Source organism: Saccopteryx bilineata, chromosome 6 (genome assembly GCF_036850765.1).
Source record: "Saccopteryx bilineata isolate mSacBil1 chromosome 6, mSacBil1_pri_phased_curated, whole genome shotgun sequence".
Lineage (NCBI taxonomy): Eukaryota > Metazoa > Chordata > Mammalia > Chiroptera > Emballonuridae > Saccopteryx > Saccopteryx bilineata.
Genome location: NC_089495.1, coordinates 6813127 through 6839879, shown reverse-complemented (window position 1 = coordinate 6839879; position 26753 = coordinate 6813127). Strand labels below are relative to the sequence as shown.

Here is a 26753-nt window from a genome sequence, read left to right as displayed (position 1 = left end):
ATGAAAAATAAACACACACCTTCTTAATCACACATCCAGAGTTGATCGTCCTATGAAGAGCTTTCTAATGCCTCTAACTGGCTTCAACCTATGCAAAAGAGTCATCAGCTAATGATGGAAACCATTTACCACCGTAAGCATTTTACAGAATTCTTGGTATAATTTTATGAACCACATCTCGGAGAAGAAGAAGGCTTACTTGACATTGACTCCGCAATGCACCTCCTCAGAGTGGCTCCGTGGCAGTTATGTTGGCTCCTGCAACACTTTCAGGATAGTAAGCTCATTTCCTCATCTGAGGAGGAGACAGGAAAGTTCATCTCCAGTGACAGACAAACCTTATCATTGAAAATAGCTGGAGTATTTGGAATGCCTCTTCCTCCGAAACCACTTCAAAAAGTTTTGCAAGGAAGGAGGGAGCGAGGGAGGGAAGGGAGTGAGGGGAGTGAGAGAGACAGAAAGAGAAGAAGGAAGGAAGGAAGGAAGGAAGGAAGGAAGGAAGGAAGGAAGGAAGGAAGGAAGGAAAGAAGGAAGGAAAAAAGGAAGTTAGGAAGGAAGGGAGAAAGGAAGGAAGGAAGGAAGGAAGAAAGGAAGAGGCAGGAGGGAGGGAAGGAAGAAGGAAGGAGGGAGGGAGATAGGGAGGGAGGGAGGGAAGGGAAGAGAAGAAAAGAAAGAAGGAAGGAAAGAAAAATAAAGTTTGCTAAGAGCTATGAACTATTTTTAGCATATCATCTTTACCAGCTACACAAAAAATAAATTATTTTCTCCTGCCTTCTCTCAGCAATGCTACAAAGCAGATCACTGGCTTTTTAAAAAACATTTTTTCACCTTTATTAATTTCTTTTATCTTTTAATTGAATATATTGAAGAGATGCTGGTTAACATAATTATACAGACTTCAGATGCCCCATTCTACAACCTATCTCTGTACCTCATATTGTGTGCCCAGTGCCCCCCAAGTCAAGTCCCTGTCCTTCACCATTCTCTCCCTACACCCTCCTCCACTTCCCTCCCCACCCTGCCAATGTCCGCACTGTAGACTGTGTCCATGGGTTGTGTCTTTTGGTGGGTGTTGTTGTTGTTTTGTCCTTTTGTGCTCTATCTCTTCTCCTCCCTCCCCGCCCACATGACAGCTGTCAGCCTGCTCTCTGTGTCTGAGTCTGTCTCTATTTTGCTTGTTAGCTGATTTTGTTCAGTAGATTGCATATGTGAGTGAAGTCATCTGGTTCTTGTCTTTCTCTGACTGGTTATTTCGCTGAGTAGAATGCTCTCCAGGTCCATTCATGCTGTGGCAAAGGGTACAATTTCCTTCTTTTTTATGGCTGTATAGTATTTCATTGTTTGTTTGTTTGTTTTGACTGAAAATGCCCAAAGAACATCATGTCTCAGAGGGTGAAGCTTAAGGAGTGTCATAAATTGTTGGCATTTCAGATGTCCTCTGATTAAACAAGTCCACTCTGTGAATTTAGGTTGAGGGTAAACATCAGCATGATCTTCTTTCTCAATCCTATAATTCTCCATTGGTTATAGAAATATGTTTTTGCTTTTGTTTTTTGACAGAGACAGAGTCAGGGAAAGGGACAGATAGAGACAAACAGGAAGGGAGAGAGATAAGAAGCATCACTTCTTCATTGCAGCTTTTTTAGTTGTTCATTGATTGCTTTCTCATATGTGCCTTGACTGGGGGGCTACAGCAGAGCTAGTGACCTCTTGCTCAAGCCAATGACCTTGGGCTCTAGCCAGTGATCTTGGGCTCAAGCCAGCGACCATGGGGTCATATATATAATCCCACACTCAAGCCAGGGACCCTGCTTTTAAGCTGGTGAGCCCATGCTCAAGCAGGACGAATCCATGCTCAAGCCGGTGACCTCAAGGATTTGAGCCTGGGTCCTCTGCGTCCCAGTCTGATGCTCTAGCTACCGCACCACTGCCTGGTCAAGCAAGAGAGAAATGTGTTTTTAAAAATTCTGTCCTCCACGTAGATTTAGGAGTTTTCCAGAAGAGCCTCAGGGATGAAGAGGCTGGGGTGTTGTGAGGGGATAAGTTTCTCATGTGCCCCCATCCTCGCTCTAAACAGAACAACTCAGATGAATCTTCAGAATTTGACCTTTAAGAGGAATTTTATTTTTCAAGAAAGAGAGAAAAATGTTTTAAACAAAACCGTCCCAGTTTGTTTCAAATAAAATCTATTAAGAGTTACATGCGTCTCTGCAGAACCTCACCACCCTGTAAAATGAGTCGTAACTGCAGAGCCCTGTGCCCTTCTTTCCTAGGGGATTAGAGCCGCCGTGAATCTAGGTGGGATGTCTGGAAGGCGTCCTCCCTCCTCCAGGGCAGCGAGATTTCCATGTCCCCATTACCTACTGAGCAAAATAGGAACGTTCAGAAACACATCCACGCTTTCCAGAGGCTTGTGGTCTTAAACTATGGGCCGAGTTTATAATGCCAAAATGCCACTCACGTTCTTAAATAGAAACACTGGCTCCTCTCAGTCGTCGGATGTGCAGCTCGGTTTAAGTGAAAATGGGGAATGACACGACTCAAGGCAAGACAAGTCCACGGAGACACTGCTCTTTGCCATCACGACGTGGCAGTTTCTTGTCAGTTGATGGAGTCAGGTAGGCTGCGGCCAGAGTGCTGAAGGAAGCTTGTTCTTCCTCTAAAGAGGTCTCTACCCACTACCGCGACAGTTCAAGACCACGCACGTCAGTAATGGTGACTGATGGAGCGCCTCAGCAACAACCAGCCACCGAGATGTATGAGCTAATTCTGCTTTCCGACGCTACCTCATTCCCCAGAGAAACAATGCTGCCTATTATCCATCAAGTTAAGTAGTCAGTGATTTTCGGAATGAAATGATGCCCCGAATGAATTTCTGAATTTGAGAGCGTTGCATCTTATGCTCCTCTTGAGCCATGATCCAGAAGGGAGAATTAGGAAGAGAAAGGAGTGCTGGCTCCTTTAGAGTGCAAATGCAGGGAATCGCAGGTCTACTGTGCCCCGAGGAAGCATGACTGCTTCTCCTTAGCGACTCCCCAAGAACTACACACACAAAAAGAGCTGAATGAAAATGTGAGTGCTTCTCCTGCTCTCCACCCCCAGGAGCTATGATGATATATAGCTCATCTACTAAAACCCAGCATGGGAGCAACGTTTCACGGCAGCTTACCGTTTATTACTCAAAGTGATGCACAGAATGAGAGTGGTTTGGGTTCGGGAGACGAGCTCCTGTACAACAAGTCCTAAGACAATACTTGCACATCTAATTGATGTGGCATTCCGAGAATGTGAAAGAAAGGGAAACCGTTGCAGTAAGCTCAATGTTTCGGGTCTCCTGGAAATAACAAGAATATTTTTTTAAAAGCATTTTTATTTATAAAAGTTAATTAGATTGAATGATTGAATTTTTTTATAATTATTTAGAGCTTAATTTTAAAAAGCACATAAAAATGACCACACATCTGTTTCAACAGCTTTATGCTGAATATTTTTAGTATTAAAAAAATAAGATGTTGAAAGACTAAGAATTTAATTAGAAGGAAAAAAAACGAAGTTTGTAATTAATCTGAGGCTCATGAGGTAAACATGATTCTTGCCAAATACTTGGATACTGAATTGTGACTCAACTACAGGGAGAAATTGCTGCTATTTTGGGGACAAAATTATAATTTACTAAGCAAAATGTCCTTGAAATAGCGGCGAATGGTATATAGGAAGAGCAATGCTTTGGATGGTGAAGAAACTCAGCTAATATTTGTGGAATAAATAAAAAACCTTCAGTTAGGGGGGAAGTGGAGTTTAAAATCACATTGCAGATAACACAGTGATTTAGCCACACAAAAATCTTTCTGTTAACGGATGTGGTATTGCCTAGCTGTGTCTGTCATTGTAGTCATTTTGTCTAAAGTCTGTAGCCCTCACCTTTCTCCTCAGTAAAAAGGAGACAGTGATATTTATTTCAGGGGGTTACTGTAAATTTTATATGCGATATAATTTATCACCTGGATCATTGGCCACTGCCTCTGACATTTAGTTCACCCTCCATCAATGTTAGATTTTTCACCAATGGGACACGCATACCACACTTAGCAACACAGAGAAGCGTCAATATGAAAAAGCGGAGAAAAGAGTAACAATTTGTTTCTGAACAGTTGCTATAAGCACTTGATAATAAAATAAGACTCATCTACAAAGCAGCTGTTCTTCACCAGCATCGTACCGGCCCTTGAGGCAGATGCACTTCAGAAATTAAGTGGTGGGTTTTACGTTTATGTTGATTTGAGTGTAATAGACGGAATGTCAGGAAAATGACAGTAAGTTGCTGGGTGGTAATGGAAGAAGTAGGGTTTTCACCCCAAGCCCCTGGCTCAGGTGTGTACCTTCCCAGGCTGCGGCCTGCTCCTCGCTGGTCTGTCACCCCACATGAGCAGGTCACGCCAGAAGCAGGTCTCCAGCCCACAAGGTCCCCATGTCATTCACTGGCCCTTTCCACACACAATTTCAACTATTTAAAGAGTATTTAAAACACAAAACTTGCTAAAAGCACAAGCTAAACCAAGCAGTTGGTGTTGTGCCTTTAAGACCCAAGCTATTCTTGCCATTCAGATATTTTCTCCGCTTGGCTTGACACACAAAGTAGGAAGGGTTCTGCGCTGCCACGCAGAACGGCTGGAGCACCGCAGGGCAGAGCGCTGGGCCGGAGGGCATGGGGCCGAGGCTGGGGCCGACCAGGAGCTTTAGAGTTACTGACAGAAACTTTTTCGACCATCTTACTCTGTCCAAGAAACTCTTCTTTGGACAGGAATGTACTCCTGGGCAAACCTGGTCGAATACCTGGTCACGGCTACCCTGTAGGAAAGCAGGTGTTTCCGGGAGGGCGTCCCAAGAGGTGGGTGACACGTGCTGCAGGCAGGGACGCGGAGCAGCTGACGGAGCAGCCGATGACCCGTCCTCTGCCAGGGTGGGCACGCGGAAAGAGCCGGAGCTGTGTACCCTGCAGCCCACCAGAGCGCCGGGCATCACTAACTGCTGCCGCACCGTTTCCCTGCCCTATCATTGCGTTTTCTCTTCATCCCTGGCAGGGGAAAAGGGAAGGCCGAGGAGCCAACATGCCCACGCTCAGTGCAGGGTGGAGTCAGCTAGTGCAGGGATTTGGCCTTTTCCTCCTTTATTTTGTCGTCTCCTTTCTGCCCGCTCATTTCGCCAGGAAAGCGAGCAAAACACAGTTTCTCACAGAAAGGTACCTTAGAAAAAGCTTTGGAGGAAGGAGAAAAGTATTTTCTTTAAAATAAGCAGACCTATATCCGAAAATAAGGATGCAGAATTATTTCACAGAATCATCGAATAACCTCAGACTCTGTTAATACTTTAAGTTGTCCGGGGCCCTCTGCTCGGGTTTGCAAAATACCCCAGGAGCCGGCAGGAGCACTGCGCCCTTAGCAGCCGCGCAGGGCGACTGGGAGGTGGCAGCTTCCCTGCGGAAGACAACGAATCACAAACAACGATTGTGTCTTCCACCTACCCTAGGGACAGCTACACTGCATCCTCTGCCGTCATTACACTGCATCCTCTGCCGTCATTACACTGCATCCTCTGCCGCCATTACACTGCATCCTCTGCCGCCATTACACTGCATCCTCTGCCGTCATTACACTGCATCCTCTGCCGTCATTACACTGCATCCTCTCCCGTCATTACACTGCATCCTCTGCCGCCATTACACTGCATCCTCTGCCGCCATTACACTGCATCCTCTCCCGCCATTACACTGCATCCTCTCCCGCCATTACACTGCATCCTCTGCCGCCATTACACTGCATCCTCTGCCGTCATTACACTGCATCCTCTGCCGCCATTACACTGCATCCTCTGCCGCCATTACACTGCATCCTCTGCCGCCATTACACTGCATCCTCTGCCGCCATTACACTGCATCCTCTGCCGCCATTACACTGCATCCTCTCCCGCCATTACACTGCATCCTCTCCCGTCATTACACTGCATCCTCTCCCGTCATTACACTGCATCCTCTGCCGCCATTACACTGCATCCTCTCCCGTCATTACACTGCATCCTCTGCCGCCATTACACTGCATCCTCTGCCGTCATTACACTGCATCCTCTGCCGTCATTACACTGCATTCTCTCCCGCCATTACACTGCATCCTCTCCCGTCATTACACTGCATCCTCTCCCGTCATTACACTGCATCCTCTGCCGTCATTACACTGCATCCTCTGCCGTCATTACACTGCATTCTCTCCCGCCATTACACTGCATCCTCTCCCGCCATTACACTGCATCCTCTCCCGTCATTACACTGCATCCTCTCCCGTCATTACACTGCATCCTCTCCCGTCATTACACTGCATTCTCTGCCGTCATTACACTGCATCCTCTGCCGTCATTACACTGCATTCTCTGCCGTCATTACACTGCATCCTCTGCCGCCATTACACTGCATCCTCTCCCGTCATTACACTGCATCCTCTGCCGTCATTACACTGCATCCTCTCCCGTCATTACACTGCATCCTCTGCCGTCATTACACTGCATCCTCTGCCGTCATTACAATGCATCCTCTCCCGTCATTACACTGCATCCTCTGCCGTCATTACACTGCATCCTCTCCCGTCATTACACTGCATCCTCTGCCGTCATTACACTGCATCCTCTCCCGTCATTACACTGCATCCTCTGCCGTCATTACACTGCATCCTCTCCTGTCATTACACTGCATCCTCTGCCGTCATTACACTGCATCCTCTCCCGTCATTACACTGCATCCTCTGCCGTCATTACACTGCATCCTCTGCCGTCATTACACTGCATCCTCTGCCGTCATTACACTGCATTCTCTGCCGTCATTACACTGCATTCTCTGCCGCAGGGACAAGGGCGGGGCCCAAGCAGCAGGAATGCTAAGGCCGCTCCTTGTCCGGTCTGAGAAGCAGGATTTGTCCTCCCCTGCACACGACTAGCGACTCGCCAGAAAGAAGGAGCGTGACAACCAGAAGCGAGGCAGGAACAGAAGGATGGACGAAGAACTTTCTGGAAGTGGAATGTCTCATGCAGCCTCTGCAGGCCGGAGGGTGGCATTCCTGAACCACGCGGCGGCCGGCGAGGACCCCACGCGCTCGGCCGGGAGCTCAGGCACGCCTCGTCTTCAGTAGACTCTCACCAATGACACGGCCCGTGCCCTGCTGGCCGTTTGTGGGACGAGATGGTGGCAATCCAGGTCCGAGCAGTCATATCAGAATTGTAATAATTCTAGCAGAAGTGTTATTTAAAAAAAAAGCCAAAATCCAGGTGCTTTAGAAGCTAGTGTTTGAAATTTGGCAAAACAGCGATCACATATACTCGTACCAGAATATGTGCGTGGCTGTGCTTGCTAGGTCGTGCGTGAAACGGCTTTCAGTGGAACTTTGTCCACCGTGTAAACTTGTTACGTGAAAGGGCCCCCACATTCATTTTGTAAATACAGTTGTTTCTTAAGTTGCGTGCTCCTATGTGCTGCCTTTCTAGTAACCGCGGGGTTAGTACTATAGAAGGAGGAGAGAAGGAGAAATGGAAAACATCCTCTCCCACATCCAGTCAGTGCCCTGTTTCCCCAATTCCCTGTGACTGGGCTTCCCAGGGGTGGTCAGCGAGGGTCTTTCGACATTTTCTGTTTCTGTCTTTGACGCGACATGACTTATCTCACACTTTCTAAAAACAGTAGGTCATATGTTTACGGTCATTCACAAAGTCTTTCCTCACATACTGTTACCTCATCACTGTCCGCTAAAAGTCGACGCGGCATGATGAGTCTTAATTTACAGTGAAGGGACCAGAGGGGACCGTCACTGGGGAGGACCGGGCTCGAGGTGACTGACTGCATCAGAGCAGACAGCGGGTGAGCCCTGGCTGCTTCGGCCGTGGCTCCTCCTGAGCTCGTGGGGGGTCTGGGCCCTTGGATGATGCCATGAAACAAGCAGGGTCCTTTTCCCGGGGCTTGCTGTGTTTCAGGTTGCAGCCAACCCGTCCTGCCGGGTCCTTGTAACAATCCCAACCAGACAGAACCCCCCCAGACTTCCGGTGCCACTTTCCTTCCTTCCCGACCACGGTGACGTCCCAAACAGATGCCACACTGACTATGCCACCAAGGCAGGCCACTGCCAGCTTGTTGGACTCGTGAAGATGGGTTCATTTCATCCTCAGGGCTCAGAAAAATGCCAACACGTGGCAGGTACTCAGTACACACTCGAGGAACGGAGGAATTGAGGAAGAAGGGGGAGAGAAGGGGAGAAATCAAGGCTAGCAAGCTCACATGCATTCATTTTAGGACCACCCTGAGCCCAGGGTATCGCGTGTGCCAGTCATGCCTCCCCCGGGGGTGGTGGCCTGTGGACACTGAGAAATGTTAATAGAGAGACGCTGGGAGTTCATTCTCACAGAACAGAGGAAGACGGGAAATCTCTACTGTCCAGATAAACCTGCAACTCATGCCTCCCACGCCTTCCTCTTCTTAATCAGATTTAATGTCCCTAAATTGGCAATTTTACTGTCTCCTGAATAGGCAATCACCCTACTCCCCAAATAAAACACACCCTGCACGTTCTTTTTTTTGAGTGGCTGTCCAGGCACCATCTCTGGGCTTCTGTTCTTTGCCCTTCGTGCCGCCCTGCATGTTACCCTGTGCCCCAAATTCCTTAGTGTCCTTTTTCAGAGTGCAGAGTGGTAGCAAGGACAAAAATAAATACTTTTTTCTAAAATCCTGTTTTTGCCTATGCCCCCAAGCAGCTGCTTCGTGCTCAGGCAGCTAATGGCCAGGAGCAGGAAGAAGGACCCGTCCGCACACCAGGACCTCTCTCCCGTAGTTGACCTCACAGAAGGGCAGCCGGGCAGCTGCCCCCACAGTGCGGGGCAGGAGTCCTGGTCGGAGAGGGTGGACAGGGGTGGACTGCCCTCAGGCCGCCCCTGTCTGCGAGACCACCTGGGCCTGCAAAGTCGGAGCTGAGGCCGCTCACCTGGGCGTCCTGACTTTTACCCTCTGCTCCGGGACCTACATCCCCAGGTGTGTTCAGCATGGCGCAAGCAAGGGCCCTGGACCTCTCTCTTCCACATGCAACACCCCCCCTGCTGCCAGCGCCCAGCCCTTCCATGAGCTCATGGTTCGTGGTGGTAAAACTATTTGTGGCCAGAACGATGGGCAGGAGAAGGATTATGAGCAAATTGTTCTTACATTAGGTCCTTGTCCGCCGCGGGGATCAGATTTTCTGCAGCAGCTGTCCCGATCCGGGTCGAGGCACGGGCGGCTGCTGTCAGTCCTTGTATGGACTGGTGGCCCTTCGGAAAGCGTCAAGCTGGCCATCGGGAGAAAGGGAACACCTGTGCGGACAGAAGGATGAGGGAAGCGTGCCTGTGGTGAGAACAGCGAGCACCGGCCCAGTTCTTAGTGACTAGCCAGGCGCTGTCCCTAAACGCGCCCAGGGATAAACCCACCGAATCCTTCCAGAAACCTGACAGTGGAGGTGCCACTGGTGCCTAGACCCGCACTGGCCTCTGGTTCATGACCGCTGGCTCGGAGTCGTCTTCCCACGGGGTTAAGGACCAGTGTCGTTGGGTGACCTGGAGGACATCCCCTGCCTGCCCACCTCAACTTCAGTTCCTGAATCTGCAAAATGAAGGAACAAGGCTAGATCAATGGCTTTCCTATTTTCTTTTTTTAAAAAAGCCTTTTTCCCATTTTTTTTGGGGGGGTGGTGACCTGGAGGCTTAGTTTGTAAAGAGGATAGGGTGGGGCCCGTGCTGTTTGAAGAGAGAGCCCCCCGCCCCGTGGCTGATGCCCTGGAAGGCAGCTCCCCTGAATTCTCTGGGGTCTTTGAAGCCACTTGTAAAGTCACTGCAGTAGATGATATCCGAGTCCGCTTTTAGCTCTGAGACACGATGATTATTTGTTTCATGTTATTTTGACTATTGGCGAATCACGCTTGTCCCAGAGAAGCTGTTACATGGCTTCCTTTTTATGAGTGCATCACACTCATGACCTCACCTACCCGGTTCCAGAACATGGAGACTGGACTCAGCCCAACTGTTCAGAACACCGGTCCTGAGTCACCAAGTCAGACATGACAGCAATGACCTTAGCGCAGGCCCTGTGGTCCTGCCGACACATTCGCACTTACTCAAGCACACCCACGGCCACTCGAAGCACATCGCGGGTCGTTCTGCAATCCGAGCACACTGGGCTCTGTCCGCTTGCACCCCCTTCCTCATCCTCGCCACCGCACGTACCTTCAGAGACAGTCCCTGGGTCATTTCGGGCTTTCCTGGAGGCGAGCGTGGCTGCTCAGCGCCCATAGGAGGAGGGCAGAGGTCAGAGAGCAGAGGTCGTGCAGCCTTGGGCGGTCGCGACAGGGTGGGGGTGGGGGGGGTGGCACCGCCGCTTGGAACACAGGGCGCCAGGGCAGGAGGCCCAACCTGCGTCCTCTGTGCTCCCGGGGCGGGACGTGTTCTGCTAACAGTCTCCTCGTTTCAGTCGTGTTGGCTTGTTGACTGGCCTCCTTCTGTGAATTAGTACTTTCTTCATCATAGTATAAACTATACCGGGTGGTGGTGGTGGAACAGAACTCGTTTATAGACTGTGACCAAAGACGGTAAAGCAGAAACCAGTTAACCACCATCGAGAAATAGCGAACATGCTTGGAACCCCAGAAATCCTCCCCCAGGTCCCCCTGTCGGACTGCAGCACCTCTCCCCGCCTGTGCCCCAGGAGAGCGCGGCTGCCTTCTATAGTAATCACCCCCCTGCCTTTGCTGTTTTTCAGAGTTCTCACTCCTACGAATACATCCCCATTGGACACGGTTTGTTTGGGGCCTGTTTTAAAACTTTTATGTAAATTAAATCAGTCTCTAAATAATCTCCTTTCTTGACTTTCTTTTCTTTTCCACCAAACAATAGGAAAGATTTATCTCTGTGTATCTGGAGGCTGTTCCTTTCCAGTGCTGTAAATTCTGTTCCCAATTGGGCACGGTCGTGAATGATGTTGCTGTCAACAGCGAGTGCGGTAAGCTCGCACAGCGCTCCCAGTGGCGTCGTCAAGGCCGGCAGCGCGCCTGTCGGCTTTTTTTTAGGTGGTAGCACACTGTTTTCCGACATCATAGTATCCCTAGTAAAACCAGCGGCCTACGGAAACTCACGTTGCTTCTCAGGATTGCTAATCTTCGGTATTACCAGTATTCCTAAAATTTGCCAATCTTGGCGGGCTTGTAAGTGTATTTTACAGTTTGAATTTCATTTCCTTCACTGAGAAGCCATTTTCATCTGTTTATCGCACATTTGTACTTCCTCTTTGTGGTATGCCTGCCAAATAGTTTGGCTTCTATTTTCTTTCTTAACTAAAAAAAATATTTTATTCTTTCTTGAATTTATTATTTGTGTGTTCTAACAATTAGATAGAAAATAAAGAAAAAGTTAAAAGAACTCATTACAACTATTTTTTGTGGCTAATTCACGTTTTATGGTTTTTTCCTTTTGGTGAATAGAGCTCTTAATTAAAAAAATAGAATATATATATATATATCAGTTTGGTTAATACTTTTTGTGCAACTTACTTTAAAAGCCCTGCTCTACTTTTAGATGATCAAAGTTTTTTTCTGTATTCTCTCCTTAAAGCTTTCTTTCCAGTGATCCACTTGGAACTGAGTTCTTGAACGGTGCTAGTCCATTTTTACTGATGGATAGCCAGTGTATTCACAACCATTTATTGGCAAGTCAGCCATGCAATTTATATCCTACAGTCACTGCGGGCGTAAGCATAGGGACTCTTCGTGCGTGGGTCTTCGTTCTATTTCTACAGACCTAACCACATTTTATTTGTTGGTTTCTATAGCTTTAGAATATGTCTCCATGCCTGGTAGAGAAGCCTTCCCACTCTGTTCCATTTTCTCAGTAGTTTTGGCCATTTTTATTGTTGGTACTTTGAAACCCATAAATGAATTTTAGAAGTAACATTCATGGTTCACAGAACACCTGTTGGGTTTTGGAATTCACTTAACCTGTTATGTAATCATTTATTTGAGGAAGAAATTCCTCTTTGTAATACTTGGCATTCCAATGAAAAAACATATTGTTTTCTAATTACATAGGTTTTCTTTGCTGTGTCTTGTAACGTCTTATGATTATCCCCTGGGGAAGACCTATGTATTTTTTGAATTTATTCCTAAGTATTGAATTGTTTTATACTATTGTACTAGTATCTCATTAATTTTTTCCATTTTCTATATGTATGTTTTAGGCATCGAGAAATACAATTAATTTTCATATATTGTTTTTATACCAAGCAAACTTGTTAAAACTAATTCTAATAGGAATCTGTAGGTTCTGCAGGGTGTTTTTAGGTAGAAAATTCTATGAATTGTGACTACGACCGTTTTGTTTATTCCTTTCTAATCGTGACACTATTTTTATTTCTCTTTCCTTTATGGATTAAAATCTTCAGCACAATTTTAAATTGAGCACAGATAATGAGAATCCATTTTTAGTTTTCAGTTCAAAGGGAAAGTTTTCCACATTTTGCCATTAACTATGTTTCCCAATGGTTTTTGTTACTTTTTGTAGACGATCTTCCGCATTTTCAAGGAAGCTCCTTATTATTCTTGTCATGTCAGCTGACTTTTGTTTGGGTTTTGTCCAATAACTTAACACTTTTACCTGTACATACATGTGGGTGGACCCCTCGTCACTGAGGAAGAACTTGCTTCTGCAAATGCGTCTTTATTTTTTCGCATTCCTCATGCCATCACTCGGGTAGCTACGTTCAGCCTCGGTATCTGGAAGATGGTCCACAGTGCCCACACTCACCAAATAAGCGTCTGCCCTTGGCGTGGGCTGGTTTAAGCTTTGTGATCTCTCAGGGCCCAGTTGCACCGCACCTCTTTGACATGTGTACTGCACATTTCTGACAGACGATCTGGAAAGATCATTCTTACATTGAGTTTTTTCATCAAACGTTTTAAAAGCTTTTCTCAGAAATATCTGATTTAACAACATCCTTCTTCTTTTCTACGTAATATATCCTGGCCCACCAGTTGTCTTCATAGGGTCTGTAAAAGGCTTCACCTTTGCTTAGTTTATACCAACGTTAATATTTGAGAAGTGTGTTTGTCTGTGTGTGTGTGTGTGTGTGTGGTGTGTGATTACATTTGCATCATTTACAAAAGGTGCTTTGTTGCTTCCTGGTAAGGAACTGAGGAATGGTAGGTGATCCGCAAGCTCCCGAGAAGCCAGGGCCAGAGGACAGATTATAAGGAGGGTGGTGGCTGAGGTGAGGCATAGGTCACCTTACTGAGGTGACGCTCTACAGTGTGGTGATTCTCACTTGGTGGCAGGATAAAACAGATTTGTCAGGGAGATGTCCAGAGTTGGAGGAAGGCTCTCTACACTGGATGGGAGGTCTCATTTCTAAAGAGTGGTTGCAGATTCGGTCACAGATCGTATGTAGAGTGATCAGTGCGGGTCGGGAGGAGCAGTTTTGTATTTTGTGCCATCAACATACGAGGTGTGGGTGCAGACGTGGTTCGTGGGCGAAGCCTGCTCGACAAGGAATTTGTGTGTGGCGCGTGAGGCACGTGTCAACCCAAATTTATTCTTGAAAGATGTCACTTATAGAGGCAAGATTATGGCTATACTTTTATTTTAGCTCTCATTAATGTTGGATCTGCATAAACTTTTAGGCGCAGTGTTTAAAAATAAATACATTATTTTAACTTTCAGAGAAGAAGAGGGAAGATGGAGTTTAAAAAGGAATCAACTCTCACTCATGAATATAGATGCAAAAACCTTAAATAAAATATCAGCAAGCCAAATCTAGCATGAATAATTTGCTTTCTAAGAAATCTGGTATGATAAAGTTTCCTATGTTAAATAAAATAAATTGAGCAGAAAGATAAGATCCTAGTAGGCGATCCCACCTTGCTTCTGCAGAGGCACACAACAAGGAAGCTCGCAAAGGTTGCCTTGGAGATGATTTTGAAGCAAGTCCCAGACATATCACTTAATTAATAAAGGGAGAACGGGTGGGCAGACGGCCAGAGTGGATTCACGGAGAACAGTTCGTAACGGTCACAACAGAGTAATGTGTGGCAGCTCGGTCTGAATCTCTGACTCAAGGCTGATGGCATTGGAAATTAATGAACTTGGACATAATCCAGAGAAATTCGGGAGGAAAAGTAGGCGTGACGAAGCAACAGATTGAATCAAGTGTACTTTCTCATCAACATATGAAAGCCCCGGGGTAATGACAATTAAATTTATCAAGGGATTTTCAGTGTAAGACAAAGGTATTATTACTCATTTAAGGATGGTCGTCAGTTCTTTCTTAAACTGGCATTTACCTAGCCAAAAATCTGAGGTAAAATATTCACCTTGGGTTGAATTTGATTCAATCAGCAAACCTCACTTGGGGACTGTCCAAATCTGCCTTCATCGCCACCAACAAACTCTTCCGGGAAGTAGGGACTGTCACTGTGAATATTTGAGTGAATTTGTGCTTCTGATCACTTGGGAATCTGTGGTGTCTTCCCTTATTTATTTTATTTTTTCATGTTTCATGTTTTAGTATTTCCTACATTCTGGCTTTTACAGGAAAATAGTTGGTCTACTACATATGGTATCAACCAGCATTTCTTTATTTGCAACCAGTAGACTCACCGGGACACAGAGGATTAGTTTGTTATGAGTCCGTAACTCCTCTTACCTGTCTTTTCTATCCCTTTGTTTTCATGGGTTGTTTCTGTCGGGGTGTCTGTTGCTTTTTCGGTTGCAAAGTAGCAAAGTTACAAGATACCAAGAGCTGTTTTATATACACCATCGTCACTGAGCAACTTATGAATCATGAAAATGTGCGGGGTTTACCAGTAACTGAAGTGCTTGAGAGCTGTGGGTTTTTCATCTGCTTTCCCAAAGTCACAAGTTTAGCATTTGGCTGACCTAGAATACAGACCCTGCTTTGGTGGTTTCATGCCAGAGGTAAGGCTCTTAATTACTACTGTCTATTGGAGAGAGTGTCATTACTGAGATACGAGAAATCAAATGTAGATAAATTGCTAAAGCAAGTAGAATTGATATTAAAAGGCCACATCGATGAGAGTTTAACATATTTAATTTCTACATGTTGAGTTTAAAAACAATGTTAGGATTTTTAAAATAAGTTATATAATTTCTTCTAACTACATGTTTAGCAGAAGTCTAGAGGAATGTCCAACCTTGTTTCTAAAACCAGAATTGACCTCCTTGGTTAGACCTTCCTTCCTTCTTCTTCTTTCACAATAGTATCTTTCTTTTTGATACCTCCCCCGTCAGTTTCACAGTTTACGCACCCGCCAAATAATTTCAACGAGACCATGGTAAGAATAATGGCCACAGCCCAAATCTTTTCTTGCCTACCTTTCCCAGAAAATTCCTTTGGGCTTCGTAAAGATCTCCGCAGTGGAGATGCGCTGTCTGTGATGAGGTCACGGCCTCTACTGCGTGTCACGGGTCACTGCTTACAAGGGGTTAAACTTCAGTGGAAAGGACATGCGAACCAGGGATTTGGTGGGCATCTCCATCTCTAGTAGTGAAAGGGCCGCCGCTGTAACCTGGCGATAGGAATCTCTGAGTTGGTCACGATGGTAGGAACCTTTGGTTCCCAGATGTACGAAGGTTCCTTAGACAGTGGGGAAGGTCCGTGTGATTCTGAAACGCCCGTCTGGAGGCCGAGGTCCAAGCGGGCAGCAGCCCTTTTCCTTTCTGTTGCCCGAGGACGTATCGCCTGGCACCTGATCCATATTCAATAAGTCAATGAACCACATCCCACCACCTCATTCTTCCATTACACAATTACAAATCAAACACTAGACCTTAGCAGTTAGAGTTCATGCTAGTCTCTCATGATTTTAAGCTCTGAGGTATTTAGAGTTAAAATTGTATTTTATTATTTTCTTTCTACATAGAAGGGATTAGTGTTTGTGTCCCTTAAAAAAATCACTTACGTCATTTGGTATAGTTTAAATTATTCCAAATTTAAGGATATCTTTGATTTTTACCACATTAAAGGAAATATTTTAAACATTATGAGACTATTTTAGCTCCCAACATTAACCGACATTTGCGTACGGTAGAAATCACCTTTAAGATACAGCTACGGGCAAACGACTTTGCATTGTGGAGTTTCCACATCGGGAAGAGGTGCGTCTCCCCCGACAGAACCCCTTCACCGCTTTGTTTCGGTATCTACAATAAAGATACATTGCACAGGAATACAATCCTGCTATTTCAGACTAGAGATTATGCTTATAGTTTATTGAGTCATAGCCCCCAAAAGTTGGTAAAACTGAAGAGACCGTCGTAGTAACATTGACTCTCAAGGCCTCGCGTACACAAACCAACTAAACACCCTTCACTGCAGTGTTTAGGCACTGACGTTAGAGGTGTGGTTTTGTAAAGATCCCGAATATTATTTTCTCTAGCTGTCTCTTTTTCAGACCCCTGTGGCTCTTCCTAACCACTCAGTTCCCACTCAGAGAGGAGCCATCAGGGACCACAAGATGTCACTGTAGGTTTCCCGGTAACCTTTGTGTAAGACGTGAGTGACCCCTGAAACCAGGTAACTGTTAGCTAACAATCCCTCTGTTTCCCCAGGAGCCTTCAGCCAGGCTGGCCCTCAGACCTCAGCTGCCTCTTCTCCCATCACTAGGCCAACAGCACTTGGTACTCATGTTTAAATAAAATAGAATCCAGAATAAAATGGAACAAGAACGGGGCTCAGAGATTACTCTTAAAGAATTCTATATGCACGTGGCTTTGTAACAAAAAAAGAAAACCTCACAGCAAGGCTGACACCAAGCACCGAACCATGGCCTGTTCCCCATGCGCCTTTGCAGCGGTGGGAATTTATCACCAACAGGTAAAAGGAATCTTCGTGATGATTTATGGTGAAGACTTTATCTTGTATCTTTGTGATGATTTACGGTGAAGAGTGAGCTCTTGGATAATGACGGACAATAAACATTTGAGGGGAGGGCTGATAATCTTATATTTGTTAAAAGGTGTTTTAGAAAATGGAAAGGTTACAGACTTTTGCTTCAAGGTAATGAATTTGAGAACTGTATGAATTTAGGTACAATTAGAGAAAGCAGTTTCTGAACTGAGCGTCCTTTTAGAAAGTAACAGTGTCCTCCCTGAATTTGCTGATACATTGGAACTACAGTTGTCGTGTGATGGTGACGTGGTAGTTACGATTAGGAAGAGTCCTCATCTTTTAGAACGCATGCTGAAATACTTATGGGTGAAATTATATAACGAGATTAGCTTTAAAATAATCCTAGGAATGGGGACGGAGAGGGGAGAGGGTGTTGTGGATGGAACAGGACTAGCCATGAGTTGATACTGTTGTTAAACTGGGTGCTGAATAGCTTCTGTGTTTGAAACATCCCTCTGTTGGAGAGGGGGTGAAATGGCTGCCCCGGATCCAAACAGGGGTCTGTGCATCTTGATTTGCTTCTGTCAGTGGGTGAACTCGATGATCTAAGTCCCCAAACTCAGGAATATACCCTCAAAAGTTTTATCTGTGGGTTACTCATTCTTTAGTGTAGCTAAACAGTAGCTTTTAGAAGCAACGAGCTCCTGAAGTTTGTGATTGGTTGTGTAAACTAAAAAGATAAGAAAAGTTCACATTTTACATTGTGTCCCAAATTTACCTTTGAAAACGTAGATGGTGATTGGCCCAACTTACTAGTTTTTCAGAAGTTCTTGGAAAAGTCTATTCACTCCTAACCATGCAATTGCATGATTATGAAGACTTTCACCATAATTCCTCTTAGATTTCAACTTTCTGTTTTGAAATATATAAAAGAATCAGAGCCCTGGCCGGTTAGAGCATCATCCCAAAACAAGGTTGTGATTTGCGAGTTCGATCCCGTCAGAGCACATATGGAAAGCAATCAATGAATGCACAACTAAATTAACAACAAGTGAACGCTCATTCTCTCTCTCTCTCTCTTTCCCTTCCTCCCTGTCTCTCTAAAATCAATTAGTTAAAAATAAACAACTATTAGGATTTCTTTCCTGTAGAAGAGCCTCCATCTCTCAGATGATTTCATGGTTTTTGTGAACACGTCTGCAGTCTTTCTCACTAGGGTTTGGTAATGAGACAAACACAGGGCCTGAGTTTTCAGTCACGTTAGTGTTGGTTTAAATAGAAACAGCATGGCTCCTGGGAATAGACTCACCCTGTCTCATTTCCCATATCCTTCTTGTGAAGGTTCACATTTTTATTTTGGCCTTTGCGGGTAGTAATAGTATGCCCTCTCTGATCTACGAAATTTCTCGAGCTTTTTCTCTAATATGATAGTTCAGAGTCCATTATCTTCTGTGGAATATAATGTTTATTATTTTCTTTATTTTATCAAACACTGGTTTGCTATAAAATGTCTGCCTACTCCAGTGATAGTCTGCAGTTTATCCAGCCCACTTTTGTATTGACATTAAGGAAGATGCTAGATTCCTCCATATACATATTTGGAGATTTCCCAGTGATCTATAGGATCATAGACACTCAGCGTTGAAATGATTGTGTCCCACGCACATTTATGGCTTTGTGCTTTCTTTTATAGAATCATGCAGTTGTACATACTCATTTGATTTCATCTTTAGTTCCCTATTTTTGTCTAGTAAATTAATTATCACTGTATCGCCCTTCAATGCTATGGAGTTCCTTTTAAAAATTACTTTGGTTTTTGATGCATCTAGAATTTTTGAGAGAAGTAATTAGCTCCTTGGTCTACCCGATTATTGAAGCAAATGAGGACCCGTGTTCTGCAGGACCAGCAGAGCATGCTCTCACTGCACGGGAAATGGCTACCCTCCTTCTCTGCCCAGGACTACAGAAAGCCCTCCCGAGGTATTCTTGGGATTTCCACATTCCTTTAACTAACATCGTTTTTAATGCCCACCATCTAAGCAGTGCCACGGTAGACCCATGAAATCACAGACACCTTGCACTTGGTCCCTGTAATCCGAGTGCACAGCCTAGTGGAGGAGGCAGACACATAAACAGATCATTGTATGCCAGGTGTCCAAAATTGTTTTCAGATCAAAACCGCCTCAACTTTTATAATAAAATGCCCCCTATTTATTTTACTATAACAGAATAAAAGTGCAAAGCCAAAAAGTCAAAAGCTTATCATTGAAATTGCTTTCACAAACAACAATTAGCATTTATTTCACCTTTCCCCCCAATACACACACTCCCTTCCTTGTGAGGAGAGTGTAGTCAATAATACTGCGATAGGTTTGCACACAGACAAACGGGTCCTAGCATTAGTGGGCTGATCACACCGTAAGGTATAGAAAGGTTGAATCACTCTATTGTACACCAGAAGCTAATATAATATTGTACACCAACTGTACTTAAATTTAAAAAGTTAAATAAAAATTAGTATGTACTTTTTCTGTGTGGCTTGTATATAGATCATCACACTCCCTAGTGGCCACCAAGGTGGTGGTGGGGGGGCAAAGAGCCAGCAGTGCATGACCACAGGCACATGTGAACATGCTGGTCAGAATAGGTCCCTTTACTGGCCACGCGTCAGCCGTTACTACCTTCCCCTGGGCTGGTGCCCCACCCCCCTGCAAACAGCCTGGGCTGAGTGAGCTCTTTTACGGCGAATGCTAGGCTTCCTCAGTGGTCACAGTGGTAACCACCGTAGCCTGCCTAAAGTCCCTCGGCCACCTCGCCCTTCGTATGTTAGCCTTTGACTCTGAACCACAGCACGTTAGAGCCAGAAAAGAGGGATCTTACCCCGCGCTCCTCATTTTATAGAAAAGAAAACTGAGCTATAATTTAGCTCTTTGCCCGGGGTTGCATAGTGTATGCGATTAGAACTTCACTCAAGATAAGGAAAAGATAGTCTTGGTATCCCTTAGGGATAACTCGGAGGTCAGTATTGGCAATCTACAATGGCAGGAAGTGTGTGAGCAATAATTCCACTCATGAGACGCTGTTCCTTCCACTTGTTCTCTGAAAGCAATACCCCAATATATTTTTTTCAGTATATATTAACAAAGGGTAGAGTCTCAAAAATTGTGATAAAAAAAATTAGGGTGAGTAATAAACTCGGTGAGCATTCTTCATCAAGGCAGGACTCCGTATGTGAATAGAATGTAAGGCAGGGCTCCGTATGTGAATAGCATGTAAGGCAGGGCTCCGTATGTGAATAGCATGTAAGACAGGGCTCCGTATGTGAATAGCATGTAAGGCAGGGCTCCGTATGTGAATAGCATGTACTGGGACCGCCAGCTCAGTTGATCCCGCAAGCCCTGCCGTGCTGCACTCGGTCATGCACAGGGAAGCTGGCTCCAGTCCCCGAGCCAGCCAAGCATACCAGGCACAGGTCCGGCTTCCCTCTCCGCTCCCCAGCGACGCTTTCCTCTGCCTTTTAAGGTGGAAACTCTCAGCTGCACTTAAATTGACTGCTGACGTCTTTGGGTCTAGAAATGACCTCCCAAAAACAAAAAACAAAAACAAAACCACACATAATTGTGACCTGTGCCTATATGAAAAAAGAAGAAGGAAGAAAAAACAGACTGCTGTGATTTTGCCTGGAAGCCAAGGCTAAACTTAGAGCCTTACACGGTGAAATCCTGAGCCAGCTGCCGCCTGGCCCTAATGCAGGACACGCCCTATCCCCCAGGACAGAGGAGAAAGGCTGACTGGTCTCACTCAGATCCCTTCTGGCCTTCCTGGCTGCGAAATTCTTTCTGGAGCGGTTTCCAACAGGCAGTTGGATACGGGGTTGATTTGTAAATAATTCATAGGCTTCACGTTTCTGTTCTGTTCTGTTCAACCAAGGAAAGCAAGTTGATACATTTTTTTTAATCACATGTGTATCATGCAAATAGTTAAAACTTCTGGCTGCAGCTGAGTCTCCACTTTAAAAATAGAACATGCCGCTGCCTCTCTACCCTCCCCCCCCCACCGCACCTACCCACCGCCGCAAGTGTTTGTGAGTGGAGCTCCAGGTGGGAGCCCTTCTGCAGTTAGCCTCTGTGCAAGCCCGGAGGGCGGGAGAAGGGAGTTCGCGCGCCCCCCCCCCCCCCCCCCCCCCCGCGCTGGGATTCCTCGCGGCCAGGGCGTCGGCCCCTGTGCCATGTGGTGGGTGCAGACAGACAAGTCAGGCACACTATGCCCGCAGATAGAGCTGTGGAAAGGACCCGCAGTAAGCAGACCCTCTCGCAAAGAAGGCTAGCCAGGATAGAAGAAGGTTCTTCTAAACGAAACGCTAGCTGGGGTATTCTGACCAGTCAAGGTTAGTAGAGCAGCCGTCGCAAGTCTGTTGGCTCCTGAAATAAACTCTACTGACCTGTGCTTGGCAATTATCATACTAATTTCAGACCCAGGGAGGGGGAGGGCGCTTTCAAGAAGGTCGATTCCGGGTGAACGCAGAGCAGGCCCAGGACCGCACCGCGTTTCCCCCGGGTGGGATGGCGAGTGCACCTGTGCGCTCTGGGACCGCGCGGCACACGCTGAGCCCGGGGCTGCTCACCTCCGGTTCCACAGGCGTCTCTAGGTGGTATGGGGACGGGAAACCATGTTGTTCAGCAGGAAAAGACTCTCTACAGACAATTAAGTATGGAAACTTGGAATCATTTCAATTGGACCGGAACGAACAAGAATGAATAGAACAACTTATTTTTGAAGTGCTCTGCTGCAAACTTATCAATTTTTCATAAGAGAACAATATGAAAGCTAAAAAGGAGAGTGGGTGAGTATCAAAGAGGAGCCAGGTGAGGACATTAATTTTAGAAAGAACAATCTAAGTAGTTATTTTAGCAGAACACCGATATGGTTGATGAAAGATTCGGAGGTTGGAGATGAAGACTCGGGGTATAAATGATCTTCTCCTCCCGCCGAAACTGCCGAAGCTGTATTTACTACGGAATGCTTGGAGTCGGAAGAATATTATTTATGGATTAACATACAGTTTTAAAACGTAGAAAGCATGTCTTTAAATAGGATAAAAGGCTACCATGTCTCTAAAAGATGGAGGAAGCAACTTGGTTCTTTTGCCTCATCTCAAATGACTTTTCCTTTTAATTACTGTTTAACAATGTAATGAACAGTACAGGTTAAGAACACATTAGCATGGATACAAAGTGGTGAACTATAAAGAAGACAATTTAGAAACTCAACAAGTGTTTATTGAGCATTTACTATGTGCTGGGCACCAGGCTGGATGCTGGGAAACAGTAACACCTAGTCTCAAGGCCCTTGGAGCCCAGGAGGAATGCCGCAATCAAATCGTGCAGAATAAAGACCTTTCTGTCCTTCCTTGGATGGAGAGCAAATTACCTACGCATGCACGTGACCACAGGGGGGCGCCACCTAACAGAGTTGGATGAGGTGATAATTTAAATATCAGCAAATTCACCACCTAGCTGAGTCTCACGTATCTTTAATGAAGAGAGATGCCAGAGGATGTCGACAATAAGCTATACTATCATTTTAAAATCCTGATTTTGTATGAAGAAAATACAGTTTCAAACAATCTTCTTTGATATAGTTTAAATATATAGAAATTATTATAAGAGAAAAATGGCCCATGCTCTGATTAAAAAACAAACAAAAAATACAAAAGAAAGAAAAAAGCTTAACAAACTTTCATTAAATTTAGTTTCAAAATTTTCCAGTACTTTTAACAAGACTGTAAATAGGCCAAGTCTTTTTTTTTTTCTTTTTTTACAGAGACAGAGAGAGCGTCAGAGAGAGGGAGAGATAGGGACAGACAGACAGGAACGGAGAGAGATAAGAAGCATTAATCATCATTTTTTTCTTCCAACACCTTAGTTGTTCATTGATTGCTTTCTCAAATGTGCCTTGACCATGGCACTTCAGCAGACTGAGTAACCCCTTGGTCAAGCCAGTGACCTTGGATCCAAGCTGGTGAGCCTTGCTCAAACCAGATGAGCCCGCGCTAAGCTTGCAACCTCGGGGTCTCAAACCTGGGTCCTCCGCATCCCAGTCCGACGCTCTACCCACTGTGCCACCGCCTGGTCAGGCGGGTCAAGTCTTGACAGAGGCGATTTGATGACGTATTTCAACATTTTAAGAATTCACACTAAACAGGTAATTAGACACATTCACTAAAGTAAGAAATAATGCTGACTCCCTAAAACTGAAAGCTACCCCTGAACATCATTCAATGGGGTATTAAGTAAATCAACAATGGTAAACCTATAAAAAGAAATACACATTATATAGTAGTCATTTAAAATGCAGAATTGCATTTTGTGACACGGGACAACGACCCTATGAAATCCATCAGTGGAAACAAGTAGGTGAAAGGCAGTCTGAACTGTAGTCTGCGTCTTAGGTAAGCTGACTCAGAGCAGCAGGGAGGACTTGCCCGGGGAAGGAGTTTCCTGGTGGAGGGTGCGGTCAGCGAGGAAGGGACCTGTCTCAAAAGGCCCACCTGCAGAGCAAGCAGAGGGTCTGTGGGGTGTGAGGAAAGGCTAAGAGGTCCGGTGCCGGAGCCTGGGCCGCGGAAGGATGGGGGGTGGAGCCTGAGGTCAGGAAGAGACCCCTATGGACCATGACAAGGTGAGAAGGGGGCCCACTGGATTCTTTCTAACATTAAAAGGATCATTCTGGCTCCTGAGTGCGGGGGCACTGATGGAAGGTCACGGGTGTCAACACACAGACCAGTCAGGGGGCCTTGACGATAAGTCAGGTGAGGGTAACGGTGGCGTGGGCGAAGGTAGGCACAGAGGACGTCGGGAGATGATCGTCAGGGTCTGGACTGCATGTGAATCGGAAGTTCACCGGGGTGGAGGAACCCAGGAAATGGGGGTCACACAGTAGGCCCTCGCAGCTCCTGGGTGAGTGGGGGTGCCCCGTGCCCACAAGAGGGAGACTTAGGAGGACCGAACAAGAGGCCAGTCAGTTTCGGACCTGTGAAGTTGAATTTTCTGTTTCTCTATGGAAACACAAGTTCATCGCTGGAAACACAAGTCTGGAGTTCAGGGGAGAGAGCTGGTCCGGAGTACATATTTGGGGTGATCAACTCTACCTATCAATGGGACTAGGAGGGGTCCGCCCGAGCATCAGTGCAGGTAGATGCAAGGGCTGAACCGCGAGTTGTGGACTCATGAAAAACAAGACGAAACGGGGTATCTAGGTCAGTAACAGGGGCACCTGAAATCAGTAATACATGCGGCATGTCCTTGGAAATGGCTGTGCTTTCATTTAAGACCGTATTATCGGTGCCAGGTGGCAGAATGTACAGCCACACTGTGTAAAGCCACGGAGAAGCAGAAAGGAAGGGTTGGTGCTGAGAGACAGATGGTGCGTTCGCTTTCAGAAAGGTGTTGAGATGCCAGTAAAACGTCTGGGTGAACGTCTAGACGTCAGTGTTCAGGTGCGGCGCTAAAATTGGTGAGAGGCCAGAGAAGAGCTCTAGGCTGGAGAGCTTGTCCATATGTATGCGATCACTGTCCCTAAGTTTTGGCCGTTCCCGTGCTGTGTGTGTCTCCTACGGACACACAGGCGAGAGAAAGGGGATGTGCTGAGGTTTCGTGATCTTGAGGAACTTAGGTCAGTCCATCTCCTGTGGTGAAGACGTAGTCAAAACCTCAGACAGACACATGGAAGCGATGGATTAAAATGGGAGGCGGACGGCAAGGTCACATCTCAAATGTGTTTGGGAGGATGTTAACTCCTTCACACTCCCCCCGTAGCCCTAGGCTGTGGGTAGAATTGTCTTCCCTTTACAATGGAGAGAACAGCCTCAAAGGTTAGTAACTCCCACAAATCCCACACTCACATCTGTGCTGGAATTAGAGCTCAGGTCTATCTGACGATGGCCAGTGAGCTCTGTCCACAGCGCCAAAAATCAGTAAGTAATGAGTCGTCTCGCCCAAGAGCAGCACTGTTGTTGGGAAACTGTCTTAAAAACTCTCTTTCTCTTGATTTTAGAAAACCACTACCTGTTGAAAATGTAGTCTTTTTTCTTGAGATAAACCACATAATTCTTTCACTTACGTGTGTATGGTTCCCATTTGGTCTCATATGCTATCTTTTTATAAAATAATAAAGGGCTCTAGACCGTGAACAAGACATCCATTAGAGTAACTTGCATGTTCATGCAATTCGGTATATATTCTTGCGGTTCTTGAGGTACAGAAACATCTAGCGCAGGGGTCCCCAAACTACGGCCCGCGGGCCACATGCAGCCCCCTGAGGCCATTTATCCTGCCCCCACTGCACTTCTGGAAGGGGCACCTGTTTCATTGGTGGTCAGTGAGAGGAGCATAGTTCCCATTGAAATACCGGTCAGTTTGTTGATTTAAATTTACTTGTTCTTTATTTTAAATATTGTATTTGTTCCCGTTTTGTTTTTTTACTTAAAAATAAGATATGTGCAGTGTGCATAGGGATTTGTTCATAGTTCTTTTTATACTCCGGCCCTCCAACGGTCTGAGGGAGAGTGAACTGGCCCCCTGTGTAAAAAGTTTGGGGATCCCTGATCTAGCGGTTTCGGATCTGGCGAGCAGGATGCCAAGAGAATTGTCAGGTTGATGGGAATGGAGAGACGGGACAGCCTCCATCTCTGAAGAGACAGTTTTCGACAACATATGGTTTCCCTCCTTCTCCACCGTGTCCTCCGGCATTTGTGTGGCTCCATTAGTCTGATCCATCCGGTGAGCAGAAGAGTAAGCAATGGACATCACCAAGTGCCTGGGGATTTTAATTATTTTGTAAAGCTGTGAGTAAGGATGAGCCAGGCATCGCTGAGCCTGAAGCTGGTCCTTGTTTGGGAGACTTCTTTGAGGAAGACGACGTGAAATTACACACAGAGTCTAAGAAAGGACCTGTGCGGTTGGAGGCTGAGCGGAAGTATCATGGGCCTCATGGTGAGTTCACCTCCGTTATGGAAAAGATGGTTGATTTACTGTTTTGTAGCAAAAGGAACTAAAAAACGTATGAATAATTTGCAGTCTGATTCATCGATGGCGTCTTTGCCCCGCTCTCTCCCTGTGACTCCCTGTTGGAGGTGAGGCCTGTTTACTCTGCTTCCACTGAGGAGAGGTGGGTTTGTACTGAACTCGGGGAGCCAGGTGCCCTGGGGCCAGGCCAGCTCTCCTGTGAGCCTGCACCCCACTTCTGTGGCGGGACTTGAAGCGGGGAAGGCACGGGGGTCCTAAGGCATAAAAAGTCTCCATCACCCTGTCTGGTTGGCTCAGTGGTAGAGCGTCGGCCTGGCGTGCAGGGGTCCTGGGTTCGATTCCCGGCCAGGGCACACAGGAGAGGCACCCATCTGCTTCTCCACCCCTCCCCCTCTCCTTCCTCTCTGTCTCTCTCTTCCCCTCCCGCAGCGAGGCTCCATTGGAGCAAAGATGGCCCGGGCTCTGGGGATGGCTCCTTGGCCTCTGCCCCAGGTGCTGGAGTGGCTCTGGTCGTGGCAGAGCGATGCCCTGGAGGGACAGAGCATCGCCCCCTGGTGGGCAGAGCATCGCCCCCTGGTGGGCATGCCGGGTGGATCCCCATCGGGGGCATGCGGGAGTCTGTCTGACTGTCTCTCCCCGTTTCTAGCTTCAGAAAAATACAAAAAAAAAAAGTCTCCATCGTAGCCATGGGCAGAGAGCTAACTGCAATACTTCTATTTCATTGCAGGGAACACCCTGTCAGGAGAAAAAAAAAAAAAAAAGTGAGAACGAGCAGTTTCTCAAAGAGG

The 26753-nt window shown here is 46.2% G+C and overlaps 1 protein-coding gene across 2 annotated transcripts in view; it reads left to right on the top strand.

The window, feature by feature from the left end:
• The window catches only part of ASB5 (ankyrin repeat and SOCS box containing 5), a 48186-nt gene that overhangs the window by 8234 nt on the left and 13199 nt on the right, over window positions 1-26753 (top strand). Inside the window, exon 1 of one of the 2 annotated variants that reach the window (XM_066234913.1) lies at window positions 21193-21329. The exons of the other annotated variant lie outside the window; for it this stretch is intronic. Coding sequence (XP_066091010.1) covers window positions 21206-21329 — 124 coding nt within the window. The 5' untranslated portion in view covers window positions 21193-21205. Of the gene's footprint in view, window positions 1-21192; window positions 21330-26753 lie in introns of those variants that run through there. 2 annotated transcript variants of the gene reach the window in all.